The sequence below is a fragment of the Narcine bancroftii genome, chromosome 2, assembly GCF_036971445.1.
Source record: "Narcine bancroftii isolate sNarBan1 chromosome 2, sNarBan1.hap1, whole genome shotgun sequence".
Lineage (NCBI taxonomy): Eukaryota > Metazoa > Chordata > Chondrichthyes > Torpediniformes > Narcinidae > Narcine > Narcine bancroftii.
The window spans coordinates 353,245,483-353,267,819 of NC_091470.1; the positions used below are offsets into that span (position 1 = coordinate 353,245,483).

General features: G+C 40.0%; 1 protein-coding gene across 12 annotated transcripts in view; it reads left to right on the forward strand.

The window, feature by feature from the left end:
• LOC138755765 (focal adhesion kinase 1) overlaps nt 1–22,337 on the forward strand; it is a 457,595-nt gene that overhangs the window by 370,569 nt on the left and 64,689 nt on the right. For all 12 annotated transcript variants that reach the window (XM_069922333.1, XM_069922329.1, XM_069922332.1 and 9 more), the window contains 3 exons: nt 832–932; nt 5,629–5,718; nt 9,162–9,366. In XM_069922333.1, the coding sequence (XP_069778434.1) occupies nt 832–932; nt 5,629–5,718; nt 9,162–9,366 (396 nt within the window). The remainder of the gene's footprint in view (nt 1–831; nt 933–5,628; nt 5,719–9,161; nt 9,367–22,337) is intronic.

Genomic DNA, 22,337 nt, shown 5'->3' on the forward strand with positions numbered 1-22,337 from the left:
CCGATGAGCCAGCAGTTGAGTGTGTAAATGTCAACGGGTTTTCTCCTCCAGACCATCTTCAGTTTTCCTTTATTTACTGTGGACAAACTACAACAATGCATTGGCCACAGGAAGGGTGGGTGTGGGACAAACCCACGAACGAACCTCTAGTAAATGGGCAGGATGAGCAATAACATTGTCTCTAACACAATGACATAACCAAGACGTCTCAAAGTTCATGGTAAAATCTGGAGCCAATGGACATAATTTATCTGAGAAGACATCAGTAAAGATAACATCCAAAAAGAATTCTGAAATTAAAGTTCACATTATGAGTGTTGTCTTCATTGAGTCGTATTAAATTATCACCTTCATTTCCCAGGTCATCAACCCAGGTCATGAAATTCTCCTAAATATTTTGCCTCATTGATTTGCTCCCATGTCTTCCTGTGGTCAAGCTCATAAGCATTTTAGAATTACTAAATTTTAAAATCAATTAAATAGAATTAAAAATCAGCTAAGACATTCAAACATACTTGAAAATAATTGCAAGCATTAAACAAAACCCAAATAATTATTAAGTAACTAACTTTGCCTTTTCCTTTCTTCTTCCAGTGGTTTGTAGGACCCATGCCAGTGTAAGTGCCAGGGTCTCTGAACAAGCTTTATCTCTACACTAAATTCAATCCAGTATGTTTGGGACTTCCATGTTTGACTTGGAAGTCTCACATTTGTTGCTAATTCAGCAGATAAATATTGACAGTTCCATTCTGTCACCAGTTTTCATATGAATAAATGGACAAAGTCACAGGAATGTAATGGCCATTTTAATTGTGCATTTTTGTCTTACAGGGATATTGCTGCTAGAAATGTTTTGGTATCCTCATTGGACTGTGTAAAGTTAGGAGACTTTGGCTTGTCAAGATACATGGAAGATAGCACTTACTACAAAGGTGCGAATTAGATTGTGTGGGCAATCCCAGAACATTTTTTGTTAATTTATCTCATCCATGCTAACAGCAAGTTTACTACCACTTGAATTGTTTCAGAGGGAAAAATAGATCATTGGAATGATAACTGGATGTATAAATGAATCAATACTGACCTGATTTATTGCTGATTAACCAATACCTTTGTGTAATGAAAGCACTTGAGAGAAAGGATCCACCACTAGCATATTATTAAGCTCCCTTAGTTTGCATGATCAAAATTCACTGTGCTTGTTGTATTGCCTTGTTAAGTAATTCTGGTGCAATGCAACCCAATGAGATTAAATATATGTCAGTCAAAATTATATTTTACATAAAGGGCAGATCTGAGAAAGTAAACATTTAATCGTCAGCCATGTTGCTAAGAAGCAACCTCATTGTCTGCTCGCTGTTTTCATGTTTGGATTTCACTGGGACCATATGGCTGTATTGTGCCCTTGGTCCAGCTATTTAAGAAAGAGCTGAATTCCATCAGTGACCTGAGAGTGACATTGCTTCACGCCGAGGTGGAATTTGGTCTTGCACTGCATCCAGCATCCCTTGTAAAATTGAAGTAATTGAACATCAAATGGAAGTGGTTGGACACAAAGGAAAATAATGATGATTGATTTATATCAGTCTTGCCAGTCTAATGACATCTCTGCAGGAATTGCTCAGGACAGAATCCTAAACCAAGAATTCTCAGCCGCTTCTGACACATAATTGGAGGTCGGATGTTTAATGTACATTGTTTATTGCACATTATTGTGCAATGTTCATTGGCAAATCAGTAACACTGTTCCAGAAAGTGCCAGACAGTGACCACTTCACAAGAGAGAGTCCAACCTCCTGCTCTTGACATTCACTGCCCTCTAGAATCAAGATCCTAGAGCAACCATTGGCTGGAAACTCAGGCGTACACGCCAATTTAATTCTCTGGTTATAAGGGTGCCAAAGGCTAGGTTTTGTGTGGTAAGTAACCCACTCCTAACTTTGCACCATTTAAAACGTGCAAATGAGAATTATGAGAGAATACTCTGCACGTGGCAGGATGAGTGCTACTCTGGCAAACCTGAAGCACAGGGGGCAAAGCTGACTATTTGGGGCACTTTCCACCAACTGTAAATTGTATTTACCCCACCAGCATTGCACCATAGCCATAGTGTACACTATCTACAAAGGGTATTGCAGTTACTCCCTCATGCCACTCAGATAATGTCTCCCAGATCCATGACCTCTACCATCAAGATGGATTATGACGGCAAGTCGTACACTGCTGGCTTGGGAAGATAGCACTTTTTTTTCCAGAAGAGCTGGGAGCTCTTAAACTTCCCCTTTCTACCCAATTCTTAAACTACTTAAAACCATCAAAAGATCTGTCTGTACTTTTGAAATGGCCATTTTTTTTTCATGCACTAACTGTAACTGAATATTTATATATCCTTTATATTTATTATCTGTTTCCTTACTGCCGGAAAATAATTTTTATTATTGAAGTTGGTGTATCTTGTGTACCTGTTTGGTTGCAGCAAGTAAGAATTTCAGTGCATGTGCACATTATGCTTATGTTCACATTTATTATCTGACTGTACATATACAACTCGATGAAGTAGTCTTTCTTCAGTTCACAGTTCACACGCATACATTCACAATCCACAGCACAAAATAATCACCTATATACATAAAGATATAATTTAAAATAAATGTAAATATTTTGGGATGACTTATTCGGTTACAGCCTGTCACACCCTGCAGAAAGAAGCTATTTCCCTGCCTGATGCTCCTGCACCTCCTTGATGGTAGTAGGTCTAAGATACTATGTTTTGGATGGAAATGATCCTCAATAATTCTTCGAGTTCTATTTAAGCAGATCCCCGCCCCCACTAAATGTCGTCAATAGAGGAAAGGGAGATATGGAGGCCACTTAAAAGCCAAATTAAAAGGTATTTCTTACCAGGAAAGCCTGCTCCGATGTCTGCATTGATGCTGCTTTCAGGAGATGTGGCTACTGGTGCCATGGCGCCATATATTCGAGCTGAGCTATGGCCGGCTTCGTTGCCTATAATTCCCCCCACGCAGCTGGAACCACTCTACGTTTTCCAGAATGGTTCTAGCTGCATGGGGGATTATGGGTAGGGGAGATGGCCATTGCTCTGCCGCATATTGAGCCGCTGGTGGCAACGAACAGCCCCGAAGGCCGAGGTGCCGGAGGCCAGAGTGGCTGGCGAGGCTGACACAGCCATTTTGATGATCCCTTGCAGCTACCATACCACAAAATGATACAGCCAGCCATACACTCTCAGACACGACACTGTTTATTGTCATGTAATAAAACAGAAATGTAATTTTTTTTTAATTTAGACATACAATCCAATAACAGGCCATCACATTTCAAATGATGGGAGAAAACTGAATCCCCTGGGGAAACCAAGCAGACACAGGGAGAACATACTAACTCCTTACAGACAGTGCAGGATTGGAACCCAGGACCTGATTGCTGGCACTGTAATGGCATTACACTACACCAACCATGCTGCTCTATAATATACAAAATTGGCTTTAATCTGCCATAAGGCAGACAAAAGATTCGCCATTAGTTTTGCTTGGCACCCATTGCAGTCAGAGAAAGAAGCAAAAGAGCGTCCCCTCATAGTCACTGATTGTCCATGGATTTTTGCCCTCCACATCCCCTCAAATCCCGGCCTTGATGCCTGATTCCCATGAACCAGTTTCCTGCAGCTCGCAGCCTGTGTGGGCTCCTTACGAGTCGCCACAGTCTATGTGGGTTCCTTACGAGCAAGTCGCCACCAACTCACTGCCTGTGTGTGTCCTTCAGCCACAGAACCCCTGCCACCATATTCACTATTCTTAGGGTCATCTGTGATTTTCCTTCTCAATGGGGCTGTTCAGTTGTGCTCTTGTAAAATGTCAAGCTGGGGGGCTGGTAGCCTTGCCCTCCTCACTCTCCAGGAAATGTAAGCACTGATATGCTTTCCTGACTAATGAGGAGGTGTTATGGGTCTGATACGTTTCCCTTTGCATACACACCAAGGAACTTCATATTCTCCACAATGGAACCATTGATGTGAAGTGAAGAAGAAGTCCTTCTTCCTCCTTTATAGTGCACAATCATCTCCTTTGTCTTGGCCACGTTGTGACTCGGGTTGTTCTCGACCCATTTCATGAGCCGCTCCACCTCTCTGTAGATGGCAGTCCTTATCTCAAAATCCTGAAACTCTTGCTAATAACAATGTCCTTCCCCAGAAGGACCGCAGTTTTCCAAGAAGATAGCGTATCACCATTTTTTTAAGAATGAGCAATGCTTTCCAATGCACCCAAAATTTAAAAGGTAAATAAATAAAATCAAAGCCCAAGCTTATTTTGAATCAGATTAATATTGTCACAGAAAAACTGTTCTGAACACCTGAATCACCTGAGACTAAAAGTGCTTCAGTAATAATGACTTTTGATTTGAAAGCATAGCGCTACAATTTTCCCAGCCTTTGGAATGCCTTGGTCCGAATCTGCGACATATTATCTACTTAGTTTTCATTGCAATTCAAATTGAATTTTTTTTAAATGCTGAATTTAAAATGTGAGTTATGTAAGGGCTGTGGCCATCTTTTTCTTCGGTTTAAATGTTAATTTGCCTGAAACAAACCCAACCACACAGAATTACCTTTTTTTCAAGACAAGTTTCTTTCAACTATCTTTTTTGTACTTTTGGTCCAAAATTAAAGAACTTCAGCTGCCACAGCCAAATGTCATTAGAAGCCTTACTCAATTAAATTTCTCAAGCTGATAATCCAATTACAGGTAATCCCCGATTTGCGTCCATCTGCATATATGACCAAATTTTTTTTTTAATTATATAAATTTACACAGATTGTTGTATTTGACAAACTATAACAGGAATGGTGGGCCTGTAGAGCCCAAAATGTGCATACTTGGTTGTCAGCATTCCAGGGTCCATAGGCTGGGTATGGCCATCTTGATTCCTGTGTTCATGCTACAGACCCGGGGACACTGACTAACAAGGTAAGCATGGACCAGAATGTGGAAAGATTCGCCAAGGTTGATCGACAAATTCAGGAAGCTTTAAGTTGTTAATTGTCAAACCTATGATGAAATAAAGATTTAAAAGTTTGCTTTAAGACTTCAATACCTCCATGCACGTGAGCAAGATTCCGACTTGCGTCAATTTTGAGATATGACTGATGCTTCGGTTCCAATTACAGTCGTAAGTTTGGGAGTACCTATACTCCTTTCATGAATTTGAATTTGGTCATTTGGTTTACAAGATCTGGTGCTCAAGTGATGAATTAAAATAATCAGTTGGCCTGTTTCTTCAGCTTTAGCAATCCATGAACATAGTTTAATAAAATAATCCTGAGCCCCAATGGACCATGTACCAATAATTAGGTTCAGTAGCAACTCTCTCTGCCATTGATTCAAGGAGAATTGAAATGAAAATAAATGTCAACAGAAACTTGAACAGAACTCACCATTGTGAAGCAGCACAGTGTCCGATTCATTTGAAGCATATTTTCCTGTTGGCGTGCCTTGTGAAAACTGAGGGGTGATTTGTGCACATGCTTTGTCCGGTGATCACAGAAGCGTATTTTCTGAAGAGTATACTTCAGATGCCAATGTTTGTAAACTTGCATTCCTCTCATGGCAGCTTCAAAAGGGAAATTACCCATCAAATGGATGGCTCCTGAATCAATCAACTTCCGCCGGTTTACCTCAGCAAGTGATGTCTGGATGTTTGGTAAGTTGGCTTTAATGCCATTTATGCTCCTTTTGCTTCCATATTAGAATTGTATCCTTATATTTCCCATTTCTATCTTTGGATAAATGTACAACAAAACATTTTTTTCATGTTATAAATAGAATATAATTTCAGATTATCTTCAGCTTCTTCAACTTCTCACCTAATGGGAAATCCAAGAAACTCATTGATTTTTCTGATTGCTCGGACCTGCTCAGCCCTTTCTAAAGCTTTCCATTCTATTCCCCATGCCATCGCCCACAAATCAAACTTGCTTTCCTTCTTTCTCTGATTTACATAATAATGTAAGTAATAGAAGCAGAAGGTGGCCATTTGGTCAGAAGGATCACAGCTGAGTTTTTTCACCTCAGTGCCACTTTTCTGTTCAGTGTTATCTCTTTATTTTCTTAATATCAATCTCTGTCTTGAATATCCTTAATGAGTGAATAACCATCTTTTGGAAGAAAAAAATGCCTCTTTTCCCTGAATGACAAACCTCTTATTTTGAGACTGTGACTGCCCTGGTTCTAGACATCCAACCGGTGAAAATATCATCCCTACATCTACCCTGCTATATTTCTTTATTTCACTTAAGTTCTCTCTCATTCTGCTAAACTGAACCTTATATACCCAGGCTGCTTAACATCTCATAATGTAGTTTACAGCCACGACATAAACTGACTGTTGATTCTGCAATACTGCTCTAACCTCATTTTCCAAACATTTTTATTATGCATATTCATCAATCCCCTGCAGGTGTTAGGGTCACCTGTAGATTGTCGTCGTAATCCCCTGTAGATTTCTTCATCTGAAATAAAACAGCATGTCAGGCAGCATCAGAGGGGGAGACTATTGAAGAGGGGAACTAAGCTAACATTTCAGATGAAGGATATTACATCAGAACAACTTTCCCCTTTGTCAGATCTCTTCCCAATCATATTTATAATACCTAATACCTTCTGCTCTAGTAGAATCTAGTTTCATGATCGTACCAGTTCTTTTTTCGCCATATACCTCCAATCCAACTACATTCCCCACCAAGACAAGTCTAAGGATGTTTTGCTTCTTCCTTTACCACCATCCTAATGGACTTATTTTCACATTAGATAGCTTCTTTCTTACCTGCATCCTAATGGGCTTATTTTCACATTAGATAGCTTCTTTCTTACCTGCACCTACACACCATTGCCAGATTGTTTAAAAACTTGTAATAACCTCTGTTTGTGCAGACTATGTCTTTCTCTCTTGCAAAAATAATATTTCATCATGTTGCCCAGAGTACTCTGAATTGAATTCCACTTTGGGGATCATTAACAAGTAGTAAAAATTAATCACAATTTACAAATTGTCACAATGTTTTGTCATTTTTTTTAAACTTATGACTTGTGTCCTTACAGAAAGCTTGTGCATTCCATTTACAGTTTTTTTAAAAATCACCTTAAATCTGCTCTTTTTAAAAATTAAATTAAAAATTTAAGAAGGAGCCTTCTTAGTACCCCCACCTATTTTGCTGATATATTGATGACTATATTGGTTATGTTTCTTGTTCATATAGGTAACTAGGAGATCTAAACACAAAAATCTGCAGACACCTTGATTGAAGTTAAAAAAAACAATGCTGAAGAAACTCAGCAGGTCAAACAATGTACTTTATATAACCAACCTTTCAGGCTTGAGCTCTTTATTAAAGCATATACCTTGAATATATTATATATTTTCATGGTTACCTCTGTGAGAGATTATGTTATATTTTATATTGTAAATAGATATGTTTTTGGGAGATAAATTGGGGCCCGTTTTTAGTGTATGTCACATACAAACACTTCAGAACAGATCTCATTTAAAATACTGAAGCTCTGCTCAAGCCAGACAGCCCTGGCTCCGAGTGCCTTTTCAAAAACTTTGAAGAGTGCCCAAGGGACTTCACTAATGGATTGTTGTTTTGAAAAGCAACAGATGAAAGAATTTGATGGATTAGGTTCAGAGCCGCAGGCTGCTGTTCTAAGAGGTACATGTGGTTTTGCAAGCAGAGGGAGTCAAACAGGTTTTTTCTCAGAGAGAGAGAGAGAGAGAGAAAGAATTCAGTTCTGCAGTGCTAGAGTTCAGCAGCAGCAGCAGCTGGGACTGGAACAGGACAAGCTGGCAAGCTTGTGGAAAAACCCCATTTTGAAGACGGGTTGTGAGTTCTTAGTTCAGCCTGGTCAAACCCCTTGTGGTTCATATGACAGGAGATGGCTGGCTGTATAATGTTTCACCTGAGATAAGGGAAACAAGAAATGAACTATGTGGTGACCTGAAAAAACAGGTTATGATCTGGAAAACCCTGATGGGGCAAAATTCTTCGGCAAGACACTGATTAGAAGGAATGAGTTTGTGTCCAGCAAATAACAAATTTCCCTCTGAAAACTGACAAGAACCTGCTTGAGCGGTAACCTTACAAGCACCAAAGCCTGGTTAACTTTATAAATGTTAAATTTTATGCACAGTATAAGAATGGCCTGCAACCAGTGAGATTGGAGTGTGAATCAAAGAACTTTTCTGAACTTATACATGTGCACTTAGAATTAGAAGGGGGTTAAGTTAAGTTAGTTACGTTAATAGTGATAAATTAGAGTTTGAACCTGTTTTCATGTTCAAAGATAATTAAAAGCAACTTTTGTTTAAGTAACTATTTGTCTTGGTGAATTTCTGTTGGGTTTTGGGGTCCTCTGGGCTCATAACACCTCATATTCTTTGAAATTCCAAAAAATATAAGCCTAGCTTCAACCGCTCATCATATGAAAGACTTGTCATTTGAATCTTCACAGACGATTTTCGTCTTGTACTCAAATTTTCTTGCAGCATGTAGATCAACGGAGCTTTAACTCTTGTCTCCTCCAGAGCAATCTGTAAGCAATCTTCTGAGAACCATCTTGTCCCCTGCTTTATAAGCCATAGCTCCTCCCCATCGCATCGAGAAACATAGCTCATTCTTTTCCACATTTCAGTGATTTTTCAATGTTTCACATCTCAGATCAGCTTTAAGGCACATTCCAGTATCAGTGTTATGATCTTGGCTGCTTTATTGAATCATTTCCCTGGATGAACTGCACTAAGTTGACAAGTTGCGTACATTATAGTCAACAAACGTCATCCTCCCACTGACATGCAGGGCCTCTCAAATATAGCCCCTTTATTTTCTCTAGCTAAGTCAACAATACTTGCTCATGAGTAGTACGTTTGTTCAAAATACTGCGTTTACTTTGAGCAATTCCCTAAATTTTGAAAGCAAAATTGAAAGCAAGTAATACCATGTCTGAATACTTTTTTAATTATAGTATTCAACTCTTAATTTCATTTTTTAATTATAGTATTCAACTCTTAATTTAATTTTTTAATTATAGTATTCAACTCTTGATTTAATTTTTTAATTATAGTGTTCAACTCTTAATTTAATTTTTTAGGTGTTTGTATGTGGGAAATTCTGATGTATGGAGTGAAACCATTTCAAGGAGTAAAAAATAACGATGTAATTGGTAGAATTGAAAATGGTGAGCGCCTACCAATGCCTCCAAACTGCCCGCCGACACTCTACAGCCTTATGACCAAATGTTGGGCGTACGATCCCAGCAGAAGACCACGATTCAATGAACTGAAACAGCAACTCAGGTAGGAAGAAGTATTTTGGTCACATTTTTTAAATATACTCCAGTTTAAGTTTGACTTTCCTTTTTGACTCATCATTGACACTATTAGGAATTTAATAAGTTAGTTTTGCATGGATGAGAAACTTAATTCCCTCTGCCAGTCAGCTAATCTACCTTTGCTGTAATTGTTCATAGCCTCACATGGAACACCTTGTCAAAGGCTTTCTGAAAATACAAATAAACAACATCCTTCATCTATCCTATTTGTTCGTTGCCCAAAGAATTTTAACAGATCGATCAGGCAAGATCTCCCCTGAAGGAAATCATACTGGCCGGCCTACTTTATCTTGTGCTTTCAAGTATCCCGAACTGAATCTTTAATACAGGTACACGAACCTTTATCCAGAACCCTTGGGGGACAGTGAATTTCGGATATTTCTGGATTTCGGAAAGCCTACAAGAATTGTGCTGCCGTATCCACCCCCCACCCCCTTCCAGTCGCCTAGCCGTCTCCAACCGCAGTCCCTTGGCCCCCTCCCCCAAATGCTGGTCCCTCGGCCATCTCCCCCGACTGTGGTCTCTCGGCCGCCCGGACGTCTCCCTCTGCCGCCAGTCCCTCGGCTGTCTCCCCCAACCATGGTCCCTCGGCCGCCTTCCCCAACCGCGGTCCCTCGGCCGTCTCCCCCGACCGTGGCCTCTCGGCTGCCCGGACGTCTCCCTCTGCCACCAGTCCCTCGGCTGTCTCCCCCAACCATGGTCCCTCGGCCGCCTTCCCCAACTGCCGGTCCCTCGACCGCCCTGCAGTCTCCTTGACCGCCGGTCCCCCGGCCACCTCCCCTGACCGCCCGGCAATCTCCCCCCTTCCCCCGACCGCCAGTCCCTCGGCCGCCTTCCCCAACCGCTGGTCCCCACTTGCCAGATTTTGGAGCTTTCTGGATTTTAGATGCCCGGATAAAGGATCGTGCACCTGTAATGGCCTCTAGAATCTTACTAACCATTGAAGTCAAGGTAACTGGCAAATAATTTCTGGTCTTTTATCGCACTCCCTTCTTAGAAAGAGTGGAGTAACATTTTTGAAATTCCAGTCCTCTGGAACTGTTCCTGACTCCATTAATTTTTGAAAGATCACGACTCTTACTTCCACAATCTTTTCAACTACCTCTTTCAGAACCCTGCAGTGCAGTCTATCCAGTCCCAGTGACATCCACCTTCAACCTCTTCAGCTTCCCATGCACTTTATCCTTTGTAATAGCAACTGCTCTTTTCTGTCCTCTATCTCTCTCTCTGATTTCTGGCATGTCATTGAAATCTAGGCTGAAGACTGACACAAAATATCTATTCAGTATGTTGAAATAGGTGTGGTCGGCTGAAGGGTCTGTTCCCGTGTGGTAACTTTTCTATGTTCTAATATGACAAATAAGAGCAGGAGTGGGCCTCACAGAGATAATGCTTGGGCTGATCTTGACTTTCCCTTCACATTGTATCTGATCCATGTAACTCTCAACCAAAAATACATTATGTTCTTTAATGTATTCACTGTTTCGATCTCCACAGAAGACTGAAAGGTACAGAATTGTAAACATGCATGATCCTCTTGTAAAATAATTCTTTGTTCTCTGCCTTGTTCATGACCACCCCTTATTCTGACATTACCGCTCTAAGTTGCAATTGCTCTTTGTCAAGCCTTTTCAGAATTTTTTTTTCAGATTTTACTTCTCATTCTCATCTCAATCTGCAGGTGCTGGGGTCGAGTGCAATACAAAAATGTGCTGAGAAACTCAGCAGGTCACAGTATCCATAAGAAGAAATGGATAATCAACGTTGCATGCCTTCCAGACCCAAAACGTTAGTTGCCCTTTACTTTCTATGGATATTGCATGACCTGCTGAGATTCTCCAGCACATTTGTGTAAACCTTCTTTGAACAGCCTCCATTGTAGGTTTATCTCTCCTCAGAGAGATCATATGTATCACTCGAGTACAATCTCTATACTCTTGTGTTGAATCATGATTTTCCTACTTTGATACTCCCTTTTATTTTCATTTCCATTCGACTTTCCACTTACATGATCATTCTGAATCATCTCTATTTAAACAATGTTCTGCTTTTATATTTCTTCCTATCAGTTTCTAATCATAGTTTCCTATTTCAAGTTTATTGTCATCTGATTATACAAGTACATCCCAACACAACAGAGATCTCCAGTCCACAGTGCAAAAACATGTAAAGAGCAGATATCCAGGCAACACACATACAGACAAATAACACGTGTGTATGTAAATATTGTTTAATAAATAGTAGAGTCTCAGAGGGTTTGTATGAGCAGTTCATTGAGTCATTCAGCAATCTCTCTGTCTGTGAGAAGGTGTTTCTCAGCCTTGTGGTTCTGGCTCATACACTCTGTATCTCTTTACCAATGAGAGTAACCTTCCTTCCCTGTTTCTAATTTTCCTTTATGGCTTAATCATCAATAATGACAACAACATAATCGGCCTTCTTTCCACTTGATACCATCACGACCTTACTTTGAAGGATTATGCTTCATTACTTTTTGTGGCGGAGAAGGAGGCTAACATCTGGGAGTTCATGCTAACAAACTTATCAATTAGCTGATAGCACACCTTCAAGAAGTGGAAGGAAAAGTAGGGGGTGGAGAACAAAGCTCCACACGTTTAATTTTTCCTTCCACTGGCCCTTCATAAAGGGACTACTTGATTTTGAAGAATTGTTTGCAGGAGAACCCTCTTTGTGCAAATGCCCAGTTTTGAAATCAGCATTGCAGTGAAAAATATCCCCCCCAACCACCTCCATCTTGAAAAGTCACATTGACCAAACACAAAGACATGTTAAGTAAATGGTCAAAGATCTGGCAAATGGAGTACAGTGCGAAAGCTTCCAATGGACCATTTTTGGCAGGATTTTTTTTAAAAAAATGTGTGAATTACTACACAAATGTGTTTGAGAAACTCATCAGGTCACACAGCATCCATTAGAAGTAAAGGGTAGCCAACATTTCAGGCCTGGGCTGTATGATCTGCTGAGTTTCTCCAGCACATTTATACATTGCACTCTGCAGACTTTCTTGTTTAACTTGAAAGACAGATGTATGTTCTCTCATTGGGGAAAAGATTGCAGAGCTCTGATTTGCAGAGAGATTTCGATGTCGTTGTGCATGTTTTGCAGAAGTGTACAAGACCAGCAAGAAATTGGGAAAGCTAACAATGTTGCTGTGAGAATTGCATATGAAAGTAGGGAGGTTATGCTTCAGTTACATGGAAAGTAAGGGCTCCAAGTGTACCGGAGGAATGCTTACAAGTTTAAATGGACTATTGGAATAGTTAAGACTCATTAGATGTTGGAAAATGGTTAAATTCTGTCAGATGAAATTCTTCTTTGCTTCTTGTTTAATTGCATTTCCTGTTTGAATAATTTCTCCCCTTCAAACTGAGAGGCTCCTTTCATTTCCTAAATGTTTGAGTGCAAATGTGATACATGGTCACTTTAAGGGGAATTGAATCTAAACCTTTTCCTTACAATCTATGCATTTTACATTCATGTCCCAATTCAGTTCTGTTTCTACTATTTTCCATGATGTATGGATTGTGAAGAACAGAAGTAAATTTTCTAAACGATTCAATCAAAAATAATGTTACTTCATGAAAAAGTCAATATTTGGAATATTTAGTACTTACATTTCCTATTTCTGGGATTTTACAAAGACCACATCTTTAAGAATGCTAGGGATTCTCAATTCATTGAAGTCAATTTTAAATTCAGGTGAGTGAAGTTGTAAGAATTACTTTGGTGGTTTTATCATGCGTGTTCAAAACTTGACTGAAATTGCTGACATACTTATGGTAGATTCATATTTGTGGATCTGAGTCTGATACGTTAACTTCTTTGTAGAAGTAAGCTAATATTTATCTTGATTATTGGGAAGGAAATAGCCTTGAATTAACAAGCTATAGTCAGTTGAAATGCTATACAATATTGAGAATCCAAGTTTTCCCAAAAAATACTTGAACATCGAGTTGCAGTGCAGTATATTATTATGTAAAGTGTTGTGGTTTGTGGCTCGAATGTTTATTTGTATCTGATTTCAAAAATTATGTATTTCACATATGACATCAAAAAGGTTTTAGAGAAGAAGTCTTTGAGGAGGCAATAAAGATGACACTGTCTTGTATTGCTCTACATGCTTATATTTTGTGTACAATAGAAAACAGTTGGTTAGAGGAAGGCAAAACAAATAATTAAAATTGTATTTATTAATGAAATCACTTCTGGGAACAATTTTGGAAGACAGGTATGTACTGCTTAACGTCCACGATACATTCTCTGAAACTGGGCGTTATGTGATGTGGACGTTGTGCAGACACCATATTACTATATATACTTAGCAAAACTATATGGGATACTGAACTTACGAGAAATTAAACTATTTTTTACCACTTTTTAAACTTTAATGTCAACATTTTCTTAGCCGATATCACACACAAAAAGGATCGGGATCCTCCACATCACTGTTCTCGACTTTCTCATAGCGTCCCACAGTTAGAGTTTCAGGTGGAATAACCTCCATTGATGAACTGTCACTCTGTAATGCTTGAAGGACCTGATGAAGCTCTTCTTGGGGAGGTGTCGGCTTCTTCAGGAATATGCCCCGTGTTGTTTGCCTCGTTTGCTTTATCTTCATAAATTTCTTTGTCTGCAGCAAACACTCCATAAGCATTCCTCTCTATCAAGCTGTTACAGTCTGCAAAGAATTTGGCTAGCCCCTTAACTGTGAACATCTTCTGCACCTGTTCTTCTTCTCCTTTTGCATTTTCCTTTTCCCTTGCCTCTTCTTCATTTCCAGTTACGTCCACTACGTCCCATTCTCCGATCAGAATGATCTCCATTATAACCCTATTGGACCACGGGCGACAACAGATATGCAGTTGGATGTTGCCTGATCGGACGTTCAGCGCTGCACACCTGTATTTAGCTCCCACTGGTTCAGCATTTGGTTTTATTTTGCTTATACTATATGGACTCTGCACAGTATCTGGTCTCAACAAGAAATTTGCAAAATACCAGGATGCTGATGTGGTGAAGTGCATACTTTGGCATGGTACAACTAGCTACCTGACAAGTGCAGAAAGCGAGTTTCATAGCTAACCCCTTCAGGGCATGAAAGAACTGCTCCCAGTTTATGTTAGATATACCGTAAATATTCGAGTACAATACGAAAAAAAATTTCCACCTTTTCCCCTCAAAAATAGGGGGAGTCGCATTATACACGAGAGTAAAAAAATTTTTTAACCATTTCTGCAACTTGTAGCGCGACTCGGGTGGATGGCCGGACGAGCGGTAGTTGGCAGCGCGTCTCGGCGGCCAGGCGGGCGAGCGGTAGTCGGCAGCGCAACTCGGGTGGGTGAGGGGAGTGGGGTCGTGAGAGACGGCAGCGCGACTAGGGTGGGCGGGCAAGCGAGGAGTAGTCGGCAGCGCGACTCAGGCAGGCAGGCAAGTGGTAGACACCAGTGCAACTCAGGCAAGTGAGGGTTGTGAAAGATGGCAGCGTGACTTAGGGGGGGTGAGCGGCCGGAAAGACGGCAGCGCGACTCAGCCGGGGTGGGGGGTCGTTTTATACATGGGGATAAAAAAAAATTCCCCTCAAAAATGGGGGGGGGGTCACATTATACACGGATATTTATGGTATTTGTTTTGAGCAATTTAGAAGTCATTATTTTATCAATTTAAAAAATGATTTGCAGGTTAGAAAATCTTATTGAAGTTTTCTTTCTGTTGCTCATAGTGGGTTTTTTTTGAATGGAGATGCTTTATTGTCTATGAAATGATAAGATATTTGTTTATTTCCATGATTTTGCCATTTCAATCACTAACTGACTATAGGTGGATTTTTTTTAAATCTTCAATTTGGGCATGTGAGAAAGTGGAAAAGTTTTGGGAAGATCTAAATCAGGTAGTAAATAAAATCACAAAAAGCAACAAACCAAAAAATCCAGAGATCTTTCTTCTAAGTAATATAAGAAATAAAGTTGTGGTTGCTGTTACAATTCCTCTGGATTTACTTTAGCATTGGACTGGGGTAAATAGATGAAATGAAAAATGGATTCTTCCCTTATGTAAAAATTACTCAGTTTCAAATTTGTGGCCATTAAAAATAAAGACGCAGTTATAATTGATTATATGAGTGAAAAAAATAACAAAATATTGTTCAAATAAGTCACGACTAAACCCAGAAACCCAGGATGTAATACGACATCTTGGAAATTTAGAATAGGTTTAAGCATCTAGAGTATAGGGAGAGATTGGACAGATTAGGTCTTTATTCTTTGGAGCGTAGAAGGTTGAGAGGGGATTTGATAGAAGTATTTAAGATTATGAAAGGGATAGACAGAGTGGATGTGGATAGACTATTTCCGTTAAGAGGAGGAAAGATTAAAACAAGAGGACATGAGTTAAGAATTAAGGGGCAGAGGTTTAGAGGTAACATGAGGGGGAACTTCTTTACTCAGAGAGTGGTAGCCGTGTGGAATGATCTTCCGGGAGAAATAGTGGCGGCGGAGTCAATTGTATTATTTAAGAAAAGGTTGGACAGGTATATGGATGAGAAGAAGATGGAGGGTTATGGGCATTGTGCAGGGAGGTGGGACTAGAAAGGGGTGTTTGGTTCGGTGCGGACTAGAAGGGCCTAATGGCCTGTTTCCGTGCTGTAATTGTTATGTTATGTTAATATGCTCCAATCAGATGTACTTAACAAAAACAAAAAAATTGCCTCCTGTAATCCTTAATAATTAAAAGCTTGACAGGACAAAGTTGCTGATATGAATCTATTACATCCCCATTCTGATGCTCTGTGGCTATTAAAGCTGAATGTATTTTTTGAACACTTGCATTCTGTCCAAAATTAAATTTTACTTTATTAATGACATTTTAATCGTGATTCTTCTATAACTTAGACGAAGAGCTAATGGGAAGGAGGCTTGCAAGGAACAGAAAAGATGACCAATTGGGCCTCATGATTTGTTTCTCTGCTGTAGACTGAGTAGGTTGGGTCGAATTGTGCAATTCAGAAAGAAAACATAGAACAAAAACAAATTGGAAGCCTAGTTGTTTATCTTCTTTGGCTTGGCTTCGCGGACGAAGATTTATGGAGGGGGTAAAAAGTCCACGTCAGCTGCAGGCTCGTTTGTGGCTGACAAGTCCAATGCGGGACAGGCAGACACGATTGCAGCGGTTGCAAGGGAAAATTGGTTGGTTGGGGTTGGGTGTTGGGTTTTTCCTCCTTTGCCTTTATGAAGTGCTTGGTTAAATGCAAGTATTTTATAATTGCATCCAATCATTCATTTTGTTGGAACTGCAAACTTGCATTCCTCAAGATAATTTTTCACTTAAATGACTCAGTCTGCCAGGACTTGCACTACCACATCCTGTTTCATCATAATGGGTTTGGTGATTAGAAAGAAATGTGACTATCATTTAAACTGCTTCCCAGGTTTTCTTTGCCATCTGTATTCATCATTCAGCAGTGCAAAAAACTAACTTTCTCGCTAAAGAATGAATTCCCTATTTACGATGAGAATTCCAAAATAATTTAACTCTGGCCAGTGTCGACCAATGAAATTTGCAGCTTTTATAGAAATATTGATACTCAGTTTTGAAAATGCTAATAATCCACTGGAAACGCAAGTTCAAGCAGCTTTTTGATAAGCCTGAAGCACACTTAACTATCTATCAGTGAGTATATTTCGTTAATTTTTGCTAAGAAACGTCTCAAATTCCAATGTTTATAATCTGATTTATTATGCATGTGAAAAAAATCCAGAATTAGTGACTGAGGTCTTTATTTTGGATACTGAGTTGACCAATATATGCTTTGAATGAGCGATTTGAGATACAGTGGGACTTCCAAATTGTGAGAAACATCTTATTGTGAATTCCACAAAGGTAAAAAGAACTTGCAGTCACGCGCCACGTAAAGTCCGTTCGGGAAGCGTCCGACCGCATAATCGTCCATGGTCCCATAAGGTTATAATACTTCAGAAATCTTGATTGGAGAACGGGATGTCGCGAATGTAACTGAAGGTAGCGAATGCAACGCACGCATCTCATGTCTCTTATATACAAAGCAATTGTGCTGCTAGGCATGTGATGGTAATACATACTGTCTATAACCTATAACACATGTGTCTTGATAGTCGTAATAAACGCCTATGTTACTGGCTTATACATGTTCTGTACTGTATTTTCTATCGTTATTTTAATGTGATCCTTCTCTACTTACAAATAAATAGATGATCCTGATCCCCTTTGTTAAACTGTGTATGATACAGGCTAAGAAAGTGTTTACTAAAAAGTTTAAAAAGTGAAAAAAAATTCAAAAGTTTATTTTAGTGTAAGTTCAGTATCTTGTACAGTGTAGAACTTTACCAGCATCAGCCTCCAAACTCACCCACTACTTTAGCCCTGCAAGTTCCAATTGTAGTAAGTACAGATTCTTCTTTGGCTTGGCTTCGCGGACGAAGATTTATGGAGGGGTAATGTCCATGTCAGCTGCAGGCTCGTTGGTGGCTGACAAGTCCGATGCGGGACAGGCAGACACGGTTGCAGGGTAAAATTGGTGGGTTGGGGTTGGGTGTTTGGTTTTTCTTCCTTTGTCTTTTGTCAGTGAGGTGGGCTCTGCGGTCTTCTTCAAAGGAGGTTGCTGCCCGCCGAATTGTGAGGCACCAAGATGCACGGTTTGAGGCGATACAGTTCTGTATATTTACTATGTATTATTATATTATGTATACACTATTTTACAGTATTAAACTACATAACCCTGCCAGGTACATTAGCTGAAATACAGTACTGTATGTGTAGTATCCTGGGTATTTAGTCAATTCAGGTACTCTATAGTATCCCATATGGCTTTGCTAAATAAATAATATGTTTGCACAACACCCAAATCGCATAACGTCCTATTTCACAAAACGTATAGCAATTTATATTTAGATACCATTATGGTGTTCTATTAACAACATCTACCAGTTAAATGACCACATTGCTATCTACTATCTTTTCAAGTAAAGATATTCCTGGGGGGTGGGGTTTAGAAGACCAAGGAACATTTGGTTTACATTTCAAAACTAGGTGGAATTTTAGTTTCACTGCTATGTTCAAGCAGACAGTTGCAAGAAACACACAGTTGTGAAATGGCGTGATTTTAATTTTCCACATATACCAAGGCTGGATGGGTTAAAGTTTGTCAAATGGGTTCAGGATAGGTTCATTAATCAATATTCAGGTACACAATCCTTTAACCAGAACCCTTGGGGGACATTGTGTTCCGAATTTTGGATTTTTCCAGATTTAGGAAAGCCCGATTTAAGCCCACCCAAATTGTGCTGCTGTATGCACCCCCACCTCCTTCCAGTTGCGCTGCCGATCTACCCCCTTCCTCGCCCGCCTGACTTGCACTGCCGGTGTCTCGCCCTTACCCACCCGACTCGCGCTGCCAGTGTCTCGTCCACCCGACTCGCGCTGCCGGTCTCTTGCCCACCTGACTCACGCTGCTGGTCTCTCGCCCTCGCCCGCCCAACTCGCGCTGTGGTCTTTCTCCCCACTTGCCGGATTTTGGAGCTTTCCAGATTTTAGATGTCCGGATAAAGGATTGTGTACCTGTATTACAGTTCCAACTAAAGAGAATAGAATAATGCATCTGTAAAGCTTGCAGCAGGGTCTGAACCAGCTGGAAAAATGGGCTGTAAAATGACAAATAGAATTAAATGGAAAGACTACAGTCTGTCTGGGTCAATAGCAGAATATCAAGCACTGTCACATGCTACTGGCCCACAACTGCATTGCCAGATTGAGCTCCAACAGTGTCATCAGGTTTGCCGATGACATAACAGTCGTTGGCCTCATAAAGAACAACAACAGAAGAGGTGGAAAATCTTGTGAAATGGTGCAAGAGTATCAACCTGAGTCTCAGTGTGGACAAGGGAGATGATCATGGACTTCAGGGGGACCAAGAACGACCACCCTCCCCTACATATCAACAACTCTTTAGTAGCGAGAATAGAGAGCACCAAATTACTCGGAGTTCACTTAACTGGTGACCTATCATGGACACTCAACATCTCATCACTTGTCAGGAAGGTGCCACAGCAACTGCACCTCCTGAGAAGACTGAAGTGGCCAAGGCTTCCAACCACAATTATGTCAACTTTCTATAGGAGCTCTATCGAGAGAGCATCCTGGCAGGCTGCCAGGTGGTCAATCCACAGGACTGTAAGAGTTGCAGAGAGGATAACTGGACCCTCCCTCCTCTCCATCGATGTAATCTACCGGGATCATTGAAAAGGGCACACAAAATCACTGAGGACCTGCACATAGCATCTTTTGGCTGCTCCCATTGGGGAAGAAGTACAGGAGTATCAAAGCCAGCACCGCCAGGCTGAGGAAAAGCTTCTTTCCACGGGCAGTGAGGATACTGAATAACCAAAATAGCTGTTCACACTAACCATCCGAGACTCTGATTTGCACACAACATTATCTTTATTTTTATAGATAAAATATTTGTCCTACTTATGTATTATTTGTCTTGATGTGTGTTATATCTGGTTGTATGTTTGCATGTTTTTCACCAGAGAATGCTAATTTGTTGGGTTATACTTGTACAATCAGATTACAATAAACTTGACTTCAATATGGATAAGTGTGAGGTGTTGCATTTTGGGCGGCCAAATCAGTACAGGACTTTCATGATTAACGGGAACACACTAAGAAGTGCGGTAGAACGGAAAGAACTGGAAATACAGATATGTAATTCCCTAAAAGTGGCGACACAGGTGGATAGGATTGTAAAGAGAATTTTTGACCTATTGGCTTCATAAATCAAAGTATTGAGTCCAGGAGTTGGGATGTTATGTTGAAGGTGTTTTAGATATGAGTGAGGCCAAATTTGGAGTATTGGGGGCAGTTTTGGTCACCTAACTACAGGAAAGATATCAATAAGATTAATAGAGTAAGAGAAATTATACAAAGATGTTGCTGGGACTTAAGGAGCTAAGTTATAGGGAATGGTTGAATAGGCTAAGACTTTATTCCCTGGAGGGTCAGAGAATTAGGAGAGATTTGATACAGGAATGCAAAATTATGAGAGGTATAAATAGGGTAAATATAAACAGGATTTTTCCACTGAGGTTGGGTGATACAGGAATTAGAGGACATTGTTAAGAGTGAAAGGGGAAATATTTGGAAGGGAACATGAGGGTGTTGAGAGTGGTACAAGCTGACACTGGAAGTGGTGGATTGAGGTTTCATTGTGACATTTAAAGATGGGTAGCTGGATGGGAAGGGTATGGAGGGCAGGTCTAGGTGTAGGTCAATGGGACTTGGCAGAATAGCGAGGCATGAATTAGATGGGCCAAAGGGCCACTTTCTGTGTACTGTACTATTCATTGGTTCTTTGTGAATTTATAATGCGCAACCTTAAAGCTGGTTTACATGGTGAAAGTAGAATGGAGCTGCTCTTCATCACAAGAACAGGGGTCATGGCTGTAAAATTTTGGGTATAAAGGACAAGAGGAATGTGAGAACATTTGGATCTGTAATTCTCACTCATGCTTGTGATTGGTGGAAAAAAAATTAGAGTCTATTAAAAGAGAGAGATTTGTTGGCCATGGGGAAAGAGCAGAAGATAGAACTCAAGGTGCTGTAGTAAGAGACAACAATTTCAATGTGCCAAAGTGGGCTAATCATAGGAGATTGCTGGTCAGAGAGGCAGCAATCACGTGAGATTGAAGGGAGGAGATCTGCGCAAGTAAATGTCGAGGATCTGGCAGTAATATGTTGAATTGAATTATTTGTTTATCTCGTGTATGGAAATACAATATAAAGCTTCACTTTGCATGCTATCTAGTCCATCTAACTCATACAGCAGGTAGCGTAATAATAACTAAATTGGCAAATAAATAAGTGGAGAGAGTTGTGTAATAATAGGCAAAAAGTACAAAAATATAGACAAGGATAGTATAGTTGTTAAGGTGTTGCAAAGGCATTGCCATTTTGCCTCTGTGAGATCCATTCTAGAGTCTGACCACATTAGGACAGAAACTGTCCTTGAATTTGGAGGTCTGTTTTCTCAAACAAAAGTTTTATTTGTTGTCTGAAGAAAGGGGAGAGAATGTGAGAAGGGGGAAGAGGTGGGATGAGAGTAGCTCTCCTGAGATAACGAGAGTTACTGACAATGAAAGGGGTTTGTTTTTGGGTTAGTTAGACCTGAACTGCATTCCCAACTCTGTAGTTTTTGAGCAGAGCAGTTCCCTTACCAAACTATGTGAACAGTACCCTTTCTACGGTGCATCAATATCAGTTAGTTTGAGAACTCAAGGTCTTGACATATTTCCTCAGGCTTGTCTGAAAGCAAATTAATGTTGAACCAAGGTTGTGTTTTAATACTCAGATTATATGGCTTGTTGGGTGGGCAATTCTTTGCTGCTAGGGTTTATTTCATGTGCAAACATTGTTCAGCATTTCATTTGAGGGAAAACGTACTGGTGTCTGGTTGGACCTTTTTCAGTACCATATCAGATGTATTCTTGTGCCTTTATTTTGGTTGAAATATCATTTTGTTGGAAATGATCTCCAAATATTTCTGGGGAATTATTTTCAAATCATAAAGGAAACAAATGCAGATAGTTTTGCCCCCTCTGGTGCAATTTGGACTAAAAAAAATGTATGCAGGAAATTTTCAATCAGGGACTGATTTATGCAGTCATTAAACTTAAACATTAATAGTTCCTGCCTGACCCATTAACTTTTTCCAACATATTCTGTTTTATTTTTTATTGTCTTGTGTGCTGACAAAGACTTGCTGGGCCATTCAGCCACTTGAGCCTGCTCCACCTTTCCAATTTCCTTTTAATTGTCCATAGCATTTCCATTTTTATTCCATATGCAGAGAATTCCAAAGATCTATCATCCTTTGAATGGACAGATTTC